General features: G+C 36.3%; 1 protein-coding gene across 1 annotated transcript in view; it reads right to left on the reverse strand.

The window, feature by feature from the left end:
* LOC132143366 (glypican-5-like) overlaps positions 1 to 16,173 on the reverse strand; it is a 163,234-nt gene that overhangs the window by 64,965 nt on the left and 82,096 nt on the right. The window contains exon 6 of the mRNA XM_059553523.1: positions 12,384 to 12,504. Coding sequence (XP_059409506.1) covers positions 12,384 to 12,504 — 121 coding nt within the window. The remainder of the gene's footprint in view (positions 1 to 12,383; positions 12,505 to 16,173) is intronic.

Consider the following 16,173-nt stretch of genomic DNA (forward strand, 5'->3'; position numbering starts at 1 on the left):
ACTTCCAGTCTTACGTGCTGTGACATCTTAATTGCTTTCTGTGTGTGCATTGAAGTGTGTGAGACATAGCGCAAATGATTTGTTTGGATTTGCGTGGAGTGACTGTGGACGTGTTTTTACCGTTCAGGTCTTTGAACGGGGAAACGAGCAGGAACGAGCAGGTATCAATAATTCACCAACAAACAGGCTGGCGAGGCTGCATGTCAATGAACGGTAAATAATTCAACCAGTGGGTGATGGGAGGTTGATGGTGAGGTATTGCAATGCAGAAACACTGGCGGGAAAGAGCTGATCCATTCGATGAAAGGAAACAGGAGGTGTTATTTTTTCATTATTGTTATTGTTATTATATTGTATGTACAGGTATGACTGTATGGATTCATAGTCTGAAGTAAATAATAATAAATCAATAAATAAATAAATAAATAAATAAATAAGTCTGTCATATCTGTCAACTCAAATGAGAAGACTGACTCTGACTTTAGATTACTAGTGTCAAGTTGTCTGACCGTAAATCAGGGCATAAGTCATGTGGTGCTTTCCACAGCCTTAAGAAAACAAAATTATGTCTTTTGGAACTTATTTGACTGCATATTAAACTGTGCATGAACAGAAACATAGCCACAAGTGAAGTCAGACTTGAAGACTAAGGTCTGTGTACTGCAAACGGATCATGTGACCTCATGTTGACGCCACTTAGCCAAGGTGAATGTCTTTATGGAGCTACTAGTCCTCAGGAGGCGTCTTTGACCAGGCCTGGAGTTAAATCGAGGGTTCCACACAGGGGCAAGAGTCTGACTCATTCAAATGAGAGAAATTGATTGGTTACCATTTCCATTTACATACAAATGAGAGCAGTTATCAGCGCGTCCACTTGTCTGAATTTCCTGACAGCTCTAACTTTGTTGAACTCATTTTTTGGACAGTCTCCAGTCCAGAAGAGAAACCATGATACACGCACGAAATAATAAATTAGCCAGTTATTATGCGGGAAATTACACTGGGAAGCTGGGCAAACTTTCCATTTGGTTTCAAGGAATGTGAAAATGGTTTGCTTCTTAGGTCTACAATATTCAGTGTTTGCACAGAAGTACTGAAAGCAGAATTACATAGAAGCTAAATAATTATGGAAGCTTCTGACCAGGAATAATGTTGGAGTATAATGACAGTACGACTAGATTACAACAATGAGCTCATGATTTACCTGACAGACTTCATCTTTTTTAGATGTAATATGATTATTCTGACATTTACTCTTGTTTGTATTTCAAGAGAAAGAGCATAATGTGTATTAATGACTTCTTTGTCAAACCACATACAAAAAAAATTAACTAATGAAACACTGTCAGATTTCCCAAATTGTTGTATTAGGATTTTTTTTGCATTGCCTCTGAGTAATAGGTTTTTAAAATTTTATAATATAAAATTATACAAATATACAATATCTGTACATTAGTGGGGGAGATTTTTCAGGCATTCTTCCTAGTCGGTTGCAAAAAATAAACTCCTTTATGAGTCACTGATTCATTCATTCATATGATTCATTCAAAGGCAAAAGTTAAATATTGCATACTAGCATACTATTACTATTCCTGCCACAGAAAGATATGTTCAAAAAAGTAATATAAGTATGCTAGCAAGTTGTTCCAAATTCAGCAAAAGTGGAGAGACTGTTTTAAGGGAGTAATTCAACTGAATCATCAAACACAAGAGATTCTTTTGAAATGATTCAATGAATTATTCAGTGACTCACTCCTTTGTTGCCACTGACATGCATAACTAATGTGATTTATATTATTAAACATATACCATTTATATTATATACATATATTAAAATACGAATGAGAACAGATAAATATTGCAATACTTAAATATATGCAATTGAGACACTTTTATTAAAACAAAATTTGTTGTGCAACACCCTGTATTATATAAGCTAAAATAAATGTCAGATTTTCCAGTTTATTGTAATATTGTTATTTACGGTCTCTGACTAATTTTAAAATACTGTTCCCAGATATTTATCATTTACATATTTAAATTATTATTATTATTATTGTTTTGTTTTATTTACTGCACATAAAAATAAGATTAGTTGCAATAGTGGGACTGAAAAACACTATCAAAATGCATGATCTTGATGTTTCTAGCATCATGCTCAACCAATTCAGCTTCAGGAACATATGCAACTGTACTTCTATGCTATTGTTTACATCTGCCCAAGTTATATTTCGTTCGTAAAATTACAGCTGTGGGTCATCTAATACAACTTCTAAATAAACACAGAGATAGAGGAACTGATAACTGCTGAATAATTACTGCTCCTCATGAATGAGATATATGCAATCAGATCCACACAGAAGCGCAGCTGACATCTCACACGTCATCGTTAGGTCCCTCACGGCACAGTATGAGCTACAGCCATACGGCAGCAAACACGCTTCAGCATGCATGTATCAGATGCACATATCTAACTGACACAGAGCTCAATGGATCTGCTCCAGTGACACATCACAGATTGTGAGGATCAGGCTGCGCAGGTCAACTAGACGACCTCAGCCTCTGCTCAGCCTGCTGGGAAGTCTGAGCCGCAGATGAGCTCCAAGATGCTAAATTAAGACGCGTTAAAAGATGCAGATCAGACTCGATGTGTTCAAGCCCTCCAAGGAACGAGCAACTCCTATATGCATGCATACGGTTTTCCCGTTTTATAAATGAAAGGGTTTGAGAGAGAATAAGAGGCAGAGCATGAGAGAGAGCGAGACTGTCTCAAAAAGGAACCGAGACACAAAGAACGAGATGCAGACAGGCGAGAAGAAATACGGACTTATACAGACAGAGAGGGTATGACTTGCATCGTAATTCACTGCAAAATTCAAAAGTTACAACAAAACCACAGCGCAAAAATATGTTTTAAAGGTGTCATTTCTGCACAACCAGTGGTGCAAAAGAAAACTGCAGTGAAAAAAACACAAATAAAATAAATAAAAATATACACCAAACAGGTTTCCAATCAATTCCACCATTATTATGTTGAACACCCTGTTTCACTTTGAATGTTAATGTAAAGTTAAATGTAAATGCATCCCCAAGTGAATATAACAAAAACATTGATGATTACATTAAGATATGCAAATATAAATATATATTTATTTTGTATTACAGCTTTTCTGAAATGTTACTTTTAAAAATGCTAAATAACCACTTGAATATGCACAAATTTGTTCCTTAAAATTTGCAAAAAGTCAGAATTTTTAAATAAAAGGTAACAATTACTATTGATTATTAGTATTATTATTATTATATCCTGTAGCAGAAACAAGCTTTCGTACAAATGATATATGAACTAACCCATCTGTAAAATCTTCAGATTATAGACAGTATAAATATGAAATGGTACGGTGTATGCAAGTGCTACTAAAGTGGAGAAAAATACAGCCTACAAGATACATATTTTAATTGAAATCCACAGATGCAAATAGACATCTGTGCAATAAAATAATTGCTTAAAACTGTATTTTGCATGTTTTCTGTCTCATTTTGACTTTATGAAAAGCCAAATAGGCCTAATCTCAAAACTGGCTGATGCATGAAAAAAAGCAACAACAAGTAGTCTTGTAGTCTTTTCCTAAAAAAGCAATTGCATGCCTCACCTTTAAGAAAGAGGCTGGACCTGAAACGGGAAAGTAATTTCTGAACAAAGAAAGCAAAGCATTTGTGCTGAACTGACCCCTCATGGGCCAGAGCTAAAGCCCAGCATTACAAGAACATTTCTGAAGGCTTCATGGCTTGAAAAAGAGACCATGGGCTTCTTTTCCTAAGTCTGCGGGCTGAGCTGAAGGAGAGAAGCTCATTAGCCTGAAGTTCTGGGCAAACTGAAGCTGCAGGGTGGCTTTCTGCCACAGGCAAGTTGTATTGAAAGCTTTTGTTGGTCTTGGGCCGCTTGGTATCATGGGTAATGGTTAGCCTAGAATATTGACACCATTATCCCACTGCATGCACTCATTGAGTCTCTGTGATTCTCCCTGAATCATATTGAAGTATAATACAAGTTTTTCTTGTTTGTTTTGTTTTTTAACCATACTATAGTAATTTTATGGTCCTTTGGAGATGTACTATGGTAATACCACAATATTCTGAATATTAAATAATACAGTGGTACAGTGATTGTTATAATATGATACTTTAAAATATGCCATGATACTGAAATGTTTTTTTACCATGGTATTTTTCAAAATAAAATACGTGGGAGTAAGATGGTATGCTTTAGTAAGTGTTGTTTTCCCAAAAAATAAAAGTGTTGTTACTTGTTAATAAGATAATATCAATGATACAGTAATGTTATGGTAATACCACACTACTTAAATATCTACCATGATACTGAAATTCATATGCCATATTATTTATAAAATACAGTAACAGTACCACAGTACTTAGTAAGTGTCATATTTCCTTTACAAAACATACTAATCCTAATGTACTTTTGATATTTACCATGGTACATAATTACTATGATATGTATATGTACTACTAACTATGGTATATGTCCAAAATACCAAGGTGGTACCATGGTATTTATTTGGTACTTTGAGTATTATTATCCCTTTTGTTGTACAGTGATGGCATGTGAATATTATGGTACATTTATTTACAATTGTACTGACATGGTGTTTTATTAATAGGTATTCTACTTTGATGTATTTATCAAAAAACAATATCCAACACTTATATCCAAAAATAAATAAATAAATAAGAAAAAAAAAAAAAAAACATGGTAGAACACTTACAAAAGGATTGTGGTAATATCATGGTACTGAACTCATGTACTATAATATTTATATGTAAAAAACAAGAGTATTAAAGGTCCCATTTTTCGTGCTTTTTTGAAGCTTTGATTGTGTTAACAGTGTGCAATTTAACATGTGTTCATGTTTCGCGTGTAAAAAAACAAAGTCTTTTTCACACAATCTTTATACTGCTGTTTTCACTGTCATAAAAACGGGCTGATGACTTCCTTGTTCTATGAAGCCCCTCCTTCAGAAATACGTAACGAGTTCTGATTGTGCCAGCGGTTCCTGTGTTGTGATTCGACACCAGCTTAGAGTACGCTGCCATCCTGGAAACGCGCGATTGGGCTAGTTTTAGAAACCTGCCAATCCTGATCTGAACCATAGACAGTAAAAGAACGCACGTGCTGGAGATGTATTTATAATCACAGGAGCGTTTTTACTGACGAGATGCGCATGAAAATCGCATTTGATTTTTTTGCACAGCCCTAACATCTAGTTAACAAAGCTAAACAGCGTTGCCCTTTGTGTAATAAGTTACAGAAACTGTTAAATGCACCAACTTAAATAATAAAATACACTTACCAGTTGTGGTCCATAAACAACGCCTTCTCCAGACAAAGAGGGAACTGCTCCATCTTTCAAGAATAATCTTTGTGCGAATCCGGCATTAAACTGATTGAGGAAGCTCTCTGTCCTCAGCAAAATGTGCTGCACATTGTTTTACATGTGGATTATAATTTTCGGGAACCGAGTTAAACATAAATTACAAACATTAATTTCCAAGTACAGCGTCCCTGGAAAGCCCAAACAAAGGTGACTGGACTCACCAAATAACAGATAACAGTCATGAAAATAACAGGGTTTCGACGACATGGCGACAAACACAAACGCAGCTCTTCCTTTTCTCCTTTGGAGCGCAAACAAGGCCACGCCCCCTTTTTTGTGTATTCATGTGGGTGGAGGTTAGTCAAAAAAGTGACGTCATTACTAAAGGAACTAGAGGGATGTATCTCGCTTGGCATTGAACTTTGAGCTTTAGAATTTTACAGATATTATTTATACTCTAACAACAACATTACACACTAACTAAAGTTTAAAACATGGGATCACGAAGATCGGGACCTTTAATAATACAGTGGGTATGGAAAGTATTCAGACTCCCTTAAATTTCTTACTCTTTGTTATATTGCAGCATTTGCTAAAATCATTTAAGTTCATTTTTTCCTCTTTAATGTACACACAGCACCCCATATTGACAGAAAAACACAGAATTGTTGAAATTTTTGCACATTTATATAAAAAAAAGAAAAATATCACATGGTCCTAAGTATTCAGACCCTTTGCTCAGTATTTAGTAAAAGCACCCTTTTGATCTAATACAGCCATGAGTCTTTTTGGAAAAGATGCAACAAGTTTTTCACACCTGGATTTGGGGATCCTCGGCCATTCCTCCTTGCAGATCCTCTCCAGTTCTGTCAGGTTGGATGGTAAACGTTGGTGGACAGCCATTTTTTAAGGTCTCTCCAGAGATGCTCAATTGGATTTAAAGGGTGTTCATCTTCAGTTCTCTCTTCACAGCAGTTCAGTCAGTGTACTGTTTGAGTGCATGCATTACTCCAAGATATTGGTTTGTTTGAACTCAGAGGGAGTGTCAGCCACATTAAAAAAATTAACAGCTTAAGTCATTTGTGGATTAATGCGTATTAAAGATGCGAACCGTTTAAAACGATTCAGTTCGATTTGGTGAACTGAATGATTCGTTCGCGAACCGGATATCCAGACTGCTTTGTTTTGAACTCTCTCACACAACATACACGGAAGAGAAGACAATGCTGAATAAAGTCGTTGTTTTTGCTATTTTTGGACCAAAATGTATTTTCGATGCTTCAAAAAATTCTAACTGACCCTCTGATGTCACATGGACTACTTTGATGATGTTTTTATTAGCTTTCTGGACATGGACAGTATACCGTACACACAGCTTCAATGGAGGGACTGAGAGCTCTCGGACTAAATCTAAAATATCTTAAACTGTGTTCCAAAGATAAACAGAGATCTTACGGGTTTGAAACAACATGAGGGTAAGTTATTAATTACATAATTTTGCTATCTGGGTGAACTAACCCTTTAAGTCAGGGCTCTGGCTGGACCATTCAAGAACAGTCACAGAGTCGTTGTGAAGCCACTCCATTATTTTAGCTGTGTGCTTAGGTTCATTGTCTTGTTGGAAGGTGAACTGTTGGTCTGAGGTCCTGAGCACTCTGGAGAAGGTTTTCGCTTAGAATTAAGGCCAAAAAGTTCTATCTTCAGGTGTTTTTTAGCAAACTCCATGGGGGCTTTCATGTGTCTTTCACTGAGGAGAGGCTTCCGTCGGGTCACTCTGCCATAAAGTCCCGACTGGTGGAGGGCTGCAGTGATGCTTGACTTTTTACAACTTTCTCCCGCCTCCCGACTGCATCTCTGGAGCTCAGCCACAATGATCTTTGGGTTCTTCTTTACCTCTCTCACCAAGGCTCTTCTCCCCCGATAGCTCAGTTCGGCTGGGCGGCCAGCTCTAGGAAGGGTTCTGGTCGTCCCCAACGTCTTCCATTTAAGGATTATTGAGGCCACTGTGTTTTTGTAACCTTGGCCAGATCTGTGCCTTGCCACAATTCTGTCTCTGAGCTCTTCAGGCAGTTCCTTTGACCTCATGATTCTCATTTGCTCTGACATGCACTGTGAGCTATAAGGTCTTATATAGACAGGTGTGTGGCTTTCCTAATCAAGTCTAATCAGTATAATCAAACACAGCTGGACTCAAATGAAGGTGTAGATCCATCTCAAGGATGATCAGAAGAAATGGACAGCACCTGAGTTAAATATATAAGTGTCTCAGCAAAGGGTCTGAATACTTAGGACCATGTGATACTTCAGTTTTTCTTTTTTAATAAATCTGCAAAAATTTTAAAAAAAAATCTGTGTTTTTCTCTCAATATGGGGTGCTGTGTGTACATTAATGAGGAAAAATAATGAACTTAAATGATTTTATATATCCAATATAACAAAGAGTGGAAAATTTAAGGGGGTCTGAATACTTTCCGTACTCACTGTATATCGTAGTACCAGTGTTATCAAGTTACTATAATACTGTAGTTTTACACGGTTTCCATTTTTAGATTCATCATTTTCATTTTAGTTCAATTAAAATCAACATTTGAATAGTTTTATCGTGCATTAATTAATATTTGTTAATATATTTATATATGTATATATATATATATATATATATATATATATATATATATATATATATATATATATATATATATATATATATATATTAGAACAGTATTTAAATAAAAAAATGTTTATATATTTTATTGTTTATTTAATCTTTTTTATGTCAATTAATGTAAAAAAAATTCAGTGTTAGCTTTAGTTATTTTAGTACATCGACTACAGTAAATGAAAATGAGAATGTTGCTTTGGCAACTTAATTGTTTTTATATTTTTGTTTATATTTTTATACATTTAATTTATTAGTTTTAATTTGACTGTAAGTAGAACCATAGAACCTTACTCTTTCCACACCAGTATATGTCTGATCTGCTGAGGACGACTCACGCTGCTCTCCTGAATGAGTTTTTCTTCCAGTCAAAGCCACAAATTCTAGTACGAGTCTGTAAGTGTCCAATTTAATTTCTAACACCCGATCAAAATGTACTGCTGACCTGTAATTGGATATCACGTTTAAAAAAGTCATTGCGTCATCCCCCGATCGGTCCATTTCCACAACAGGAGGATGTTTCTCTGACTCCCTCATCAAGGGCCAAATTGCTTTGGACATCGAGTCCCGCTGGATCTGTCAGAGGACCAGTGGCTTCATGCTGAGAGTCCCAGCAAATGTCCTCTCCGTGTTCCAGTTATCATCATTAAGGAGTACACTTTGTCGTGTTATCAGAGATGCCACGGCCCCCCGGGCCACGAAAACACTGAGATTCCACACAGAAAGACTGAAGAGAACCTGCAGCGAGGAGACGTCTGAAGGCCTTCTCTATAGGTCTCTTTCAATCTCTCTACCTCCTTTTCCTCCATCAGCACCTCGCTACCATCAAGATTCGGTGAGATGGACTTCAAGATGGATATTTCAAGAGACAAGAAAGAGCTGATCCTTAAAGCTTATGCAATTTCGATCTAATTCCTTAGAGGATTTGCAATTGTTCAGTGTTAAAATACTTTAACTTTATTCCAGTTTAATGTGACGACTTTAAATGAAAAACATTTGACTATTACACTCTAAATGTAAATGTATGTATATGAATTGCCATCCATTAATGTATACTATGTGTGTGTGTGTGTGTGTGTGCCAGTTACACAGACAATCACACATTATCCAAACTCAAACTATTAAAAGTTAATATACTAAAAACATAACACTGGATTACACAGATTTGTAACTCAATCATACATAAATGAAACAAAAACTGCGGCAAAGTATTTAATTAGTTAAAAATACATATGATCTAAATTGGATTTATTGAAGATTAATGTATAAAATATATGTATTGTGTATAGTTTATTAGATTTTATGTGCAATCCAGAAATGTTATATGCAACCCAAATCCTAAATTTAGATTCATAAGCAATCATTTTTGGGCTGGTGGAATCCTCCTGAAGCGTACAGAGGTTTTTGAAATGTACTGTATGAACTTCTGTTCCCGAAAAACGCATGAAAAGCAAAGAAGGTGATAACACATTTCACAAAATGTTTCTCAAGATCAGAACATGCTGAACTTCTTCTGATAGATCCAGATCAACTGTATTTAGTCTTGAAGCACATCCACAGGAAGTGAAGAAACACAATCTACTCCAGCAGGCAGGACAGCGGCAGCAGCTGCTGCTTCAGGATGGTAAAACATCATTGATTTGGCCACCGGGTGGAACAGGGATAGAATAAACACGAAGGTGTTAAGGCTGAAAATGGATTTTTAAATATGTATTCATTGATTTTCTGGTCTCCAAGTGTTCCGCTGTGATGCGTTATTTTGCAAAATGGAGGGATATGAAAAGAAGCATAAACTAATTTGCCTTAAATCGTATTAATTAAAGAAAAGCATTCAAGCGTGAGTCAGCGTTTGAGCTTTTACCGTCCTCCAAACTGAGAGCGATGACAATAAAAATCAAGTCAACAAAGACGTTTGTTTGTTCAGGGAACGTGAGTACTTCTCTCAAGGTTAGACGGTGACATTTATTCATCCCTACAAAAATGGAGTTTTCCATTTACAGCTTTTAAGAAATTATCACATGCAGAAAAACACTGAACGCAAAAAATTATTTATGCATTTGGCAGATGCTGGTATCCAGCAATTTGCATTGTATTCAAGGTGTATAATTTATCAGAACATGCAGTTTCCAGGAATCAAATCCATGACCTTGGTGTTGCTGAAGCTAGCAACACTATGGTGACGGGGTTGATTCCCACTGAATGCATGAACTGAACTAATGTGGGTTACTTTGAATGAGAGCATCTGCCAAATGTGGTTTGGATTATTGTGATGTTTTTATCAGCTGTTTGGACTCTCATTCTGATGGCACCCATTCACTGCAGAGCATCCACTGGTGAACACGTGATTCAATGCTACATTTCTCCAAATCTGATGAAGAAACAAACTCATCTACATTTTGGATGCCCAGATGGTGATTAATTTTCAGTAAATTTTCATCTTTGGGTGAACTATTCCTTTCACTAGAGAAGCAAAATTATATTATATCTGAAAAAAAAATGCATCAACATTAAGTGCTTAAAATATGCTTAAAACAAATGTGAACGATGTTTGGTCCAAGTTCTCTAGTCTGACGTCTTTGTCATCTCATGAAACAGGCTGCTATGAAAACCTTTGACAGATTACAGTAATAGGTAATACAAGGGATGACATTTCTAAAATAAACAGCTACATAAATCGTTCATAATGCAACGCGGCATGTGTGTTACTCCCGCCATGAGCAGCACACCATCCATCTGCAGAACTTGTGTTGAAGAAATACGATTAAAACACCAATAGCGTGATTAAAACCACAGTACACATATTTCACTGTGATTATGGTTACTGTGCTTATTATGAGCATGATGACATTAACAATCATGGTATTCTGTTTACATGAGCTCCAGTTTCATCACAGTACAGCCCTGATCACATTATACAGCTGCATGTAAGTGTAGCCAATGATTAAAGAATTTGGATATAAGAGAAGAATTGGTTATGGATGTTTAGATGTGAAACCAAAACAGACATCGCATGACTGAGGTTATTATCATTAACTAAAACCATAAAACAGGAGACATTAAATAATTGAAATACAATAAAAAATACAACCTTTTAAAAACCGTTTATATTTTTTAAAATAAATAATAGAATTTCAACTAGTTTCCAAGACACACACACACACACACATATATATATATATATATATATATATATATATATATATATATATATATATACATATATATATATATATTTTTTTTTAGCTGAGGTACTAAAATAACTAAAAATAAATTAATTAAAACTAAAAACTAAAAAATACACAGAAAAAAGTGAATTATTTAAATGATTACAAATATTCTAAGACTTTCAATAAAATGAAAGATGAAAACAAATATTTTTTTAAAACAAATATAGAAAATATATTGGGGCGGCAGTGGCTCAGTGGTTCATGTAGGTTGTCTACAAACCGGAAGGTTGGTGGTTCAATCCCCGGCTCCACCTGACCAAGTGTCGAGGTGTCCTTGAGCAAGACACCTAACCCCAGCTGCTCCTGACGAGCTGGATGGCGCCTTGAATGGCTGACACCGCAGTCGGTGTATGAATGAGTGTGTGAATGGGTGAATGTGAGGCAAAATTGTAAAGCGCTTTGGATGGCCATGTGGTCTGTTGAAAGCGCTATATAAATGCAGTCCATTTACCATTTTACCAAAATATAAAAAAATATATAGAAAATATAAAAATTAAATAAATGTAAAATATTAACAAAAACTATAATAAGTATATTAATGACAATAAAATAACACAATGGCCACTGAATTTCTATGAGTTTTCCAATCTCTAGGAATTACTGGATATTCAATTGCTTAATTTTTTTTTTTTGAGTTTTTTTATTATTAATTAATGTATTTTAAATTATTTCTTAGATATAATATATATATATATATATATATATATATATATATATATATATATATATATATATATATATATATATATATATACACACACACACACACACACATACACACACAGAAATATATATACACACACACACACACAGAAACATAATTTTATGTGTCCATGACTTTGTAGTTCTGGAAACCACAATTTACAAATATTTTCAATACTCTTAGAACCTCGAGTCATTCTCAACAGCAAAAAATGTCTCTATCACATTACTACAACCATGCTAACAGGTTTTAAACACACAGGGCACAGTTTCATACACGAATGAGCAGAGCTAATGAGATCTGCTCTGATCTGCTGGCATGCAAACACAGCAGTGCGTGGGACATCAAAGAGCTTGTTACATTGTTTCATTCGACAGTATTTTTCTGCCCTTCCTCACCTGATTGATGTGCTTCAGTTTATCAATGACTTGACTGATCACCGGGTCGGCCTCCTTCACTTTGACTTCTGGGTTTTCAGCCTGGGCTTTAATGCCGTTGCCAACCACTCGGAGAGTGTAGCTGTAGAGACAAAAAAGGGTGAAGAATGAGAGACGGTTGTTCGTGGTGAGTGGGTGTTGTTTCTTTGGATTCCTTTCCAATTTTCAGCACAAAGGGGATTGAAGCTTTGTTGTTGGCTTGATGAGGAAGGCCTTACATGAACCGACTACATTTATCAGCACAACAAAGAAAGAGGCGTCAAGAATCCCTGAAAAACCCACAAGGGCCTGAAATGGGACGAATAACTCAAGCCACACTAAAAAGCGATAGGACTCCAGGCTGAGAGACAGATTGGGGTTTATGTGGGCCAGAATGGATGTGTGCTGTGATGGGCCACAGATAAGACGCACTAGTGCAGAGAAAGCGCTGCTGACAAATGACAAGAAATATTACAATTCTTTATGGGTGAATTCGTTTTACACCAATGGTAAAATCAGCCCGTACTGTTGAGACTCACCTTGAGAAGGACATGTAAAAAGTAAAGTCTTCAAACAGTGAGGGAAATATATATGAACGAGTAGGAAAAGGAGCAGCGGGTTACGGTAATCGACTTTATTTACAGGCAATAGACAACAACTCTTCACGAATCCTATGAAACTGGAACTGGGCTTTTTAAATAAGCATACTGAAGCTTATAAAGTGAACATTTTTTATTTGTAGTGTCAATTTTGATGATTATTATTTAGATTATAAATGACATAATTATGTTTTATTTACATAATTAAATATAGTTTGATCGAAACCTGAGAGCACCAATAAAAACTGTTCCGTGGTAATACTATGATACTCCTTGAAATATACACATTCCTTTGAGCACCATCTAAATGCTATTGTTTTATGAATATGATATAATTTAATTCAGTAGCCAATATCAAAGTACCATGAAACCTGTTAGTAGCTGTTTTGTAAGAGAACACAAATAAAAACATGCATCTGATGTCACGTTAAGCCTGAAGTCTCAACCGCGGATCGTCACGAGCATGTAGTTTTACCTCGGCGTGTGTCTGAGCGGGTTGATGTGAGACAAAAGCTCGGAGCGTCTCTCTTCTGCTTTGATTCCAGCTGAAGGCATCAGAGGTGTGTGTTCCCTCGCTCAGCGCCGTCTCTTTCCACACACTCATCTGAATACGGCTCGAACCCGCGGCGGCGCTCAAGAGAAAGACGCGCACTTCAGTGGAATGCAAATGCTCCAGAAATACAACGTTAAGTCTCGCTGTGGGTTTTTGTGCTCTTGAGGCTTGGAGACAAATTGATTTAAGGGGTTCGAATGGAAAAATTCAGGACTGGGATAAAACAACACATACGAAATACTGTCTTCTCAATCTTTCCTTTGAAAAACCACCGTCTTCATAAAGATATAAAAACAATGTCAGCTTACAGCTCATCATCAGCTTAAAATTACAGTGATTGTACTAAAACCACATTACAATTGTATAGCAATGTAATGAAATCCCTGCCAAAAGATCTAAAAAAATAAATAAATAAACACCTTTAAAAAATAATAATAGCACCACAGTATTCTTTTGTCAGATATACTATACTGTTTTGTGGTATTTTTCGAAATAAATAAATAAATAAACACACCATGGGCCTATGATTTCTGCAATGTGGAAAATGCAGACAGAATCGCAGAATCCAGTCTTAAAAATTTAATTTACTCTGTAAGGCAGAATGCCACAGAATTTGTCAAAATTGGGATGAATTAATCAAACGAAGGTCAGCACACTTGAATCAAAATGTGATATGGAATAAGGAGCAAAAATACCATTTAAACATGAATCCTGCATGCTCTGCGCATCTCGGTGTGAATGAATGGCACATATCTGCAGTTTTATTAACTACACACATACTGAAGTGTGTGACGCTCACTGTGTTTTTAGCCTCTGCTGCCTAAATATGAGCACATGAACACATGAACATGATCTCTAGAACTGCTCTAGAGAGAGTCACTTTATGAGCAGGCTCTGCTCTGCCATCCGTGCTGGTGTTGCCTCCCTCCTAACTGGTCTGGAGCCACCTCAGATACATTTCATATGTTGTACTGCCTTTAATGCCCATATGTGCAATCTCCACATGCGGGAGGTGCTCCCTGGATTTCACAGTGTCCATAGAAAGGGTACGCTTTCCCAGTGTTATCCAACAAGTCTTACTGTATAGGTCAAGTAGAGCAACAGTAATAGACTCTCTCCACGTAAGCCCTTCCTATCTTTCGCCCAAGTTGCCACAGGGGGACCAGGTGGCTTACTAGGGGTGCAGTATCTGTGGTGCTTTCATAGGGATCCAAATTCGTCAGTCACGACGTGACTCATATTGACCCAATGAAAGAGAACGGCTCGGCTACATATGCAACCCTCGTTCCCTGAAGGAGGGAACGGAGACGTCATGTCATGCTCAGCAAAAAACCTGAATATGAGTTGCACCTGCTGCTTACTTATGCTCGTGCCATGACAAGCAGCAGCTGGATGCAATTATCGCATGCCAATGTGCATTGGCTCATTTAGTTTAAACTTGAAGTAGATTGTTCTCGAAGCAAGATCCCAATTCGTTGGTCTTGATGTGACGTCTCCGTTCCCTGAGAGTAGCATATGTAACTGAGATGATTTTCACAGCAACCCGTCAACATAAAAGTTTGGTTTAACTTAAAGAAACTGTGACAAAAATATTAGTAATGATAGTACTACTACTACTACTAATAAAATTATTATCGATACAAGTAAACTGGATATTTACCAAACGTATTATATATATATATATATATATATATATATATATAATTTTTTTTGTTTGTTTTTTTTTTTTTGTTTTTTTTTACCAGAATATATTTAGCAGAAAAAAATAAATACACAGTATTTCAGTTTCCAACCATTAAAACAGAGTTTTAAAAAAAGACACTCCGCACTCACTTGCTCCATTTAAAAGCCATCTTTCACTGTGCCACGGGCTACTCTGCAGACGCTTCACTAATATTTCACAACACACTCACGGAAGACTCTCACAGGGCAACACGCTTTCGTGAAATACGGAGCTGTTTTTTTTTATAGGTGTCGACTGATAAAAAACTACTAACATGCACAAGGCTCCTCCATACATGCACATGCCATCCGCTGACTGTGAAAACACTCAGTTTTGCTAAAGAGAAAATAGATCAGAGATAGCATTTATCTGGTAAGGACTGACAGACAGCACTCTGAGGTTCTTCCAGCAAACTCGCTCAATCACAACGCTCTTCAATCGCTCTTTTGGTGTGCACGGATCCTTCAGCGCCAAAGATTGATAATTTAAAGAAAGTGTTTTTATTCACTGCCTATGAATGATGGGATAGTGTGGGTGTGCATATATATGAGCAGCATTGTCTTTTTAAAAGACATCAATCATAAAACTTTACAAATTTACACTGCAGTGGCGCACAGCGGATCATTACGCATGTTACTGCTCGACAAACCACCCACCAAACGATCGGCGTAAAGAGAAATGTAACTGTGGCTGACATAAGAGGTATATCACAATCAAAATCACTTAATTTGACTCAAATAAAACACAAGCTATACGCTCTTATGACCAAGACAGACATTGCAGAGTTTGCATGAATTAAAACAGCCAATATATGTAAATCTCATAACTCACATTAATTATAAATGTGTGTGAAATCTAGATTTAGCAAAGTTCATTGGAAAACATACAAAAATAGAA

The sequence above is a fragment of the Carassius carassius genome, chromosome 7 (assembly GCF_963082965.1).
Source record: "Carassius carassius chromosome 7, fCarCar2.1, whole genome shotgun sequence".
Taxonomy (NCBI): Eukaryota; Metazoa; Chordata; class Actinopteri; order Cypriniformes; family Cyprinidae; genus Carassius; species Carassius carassius.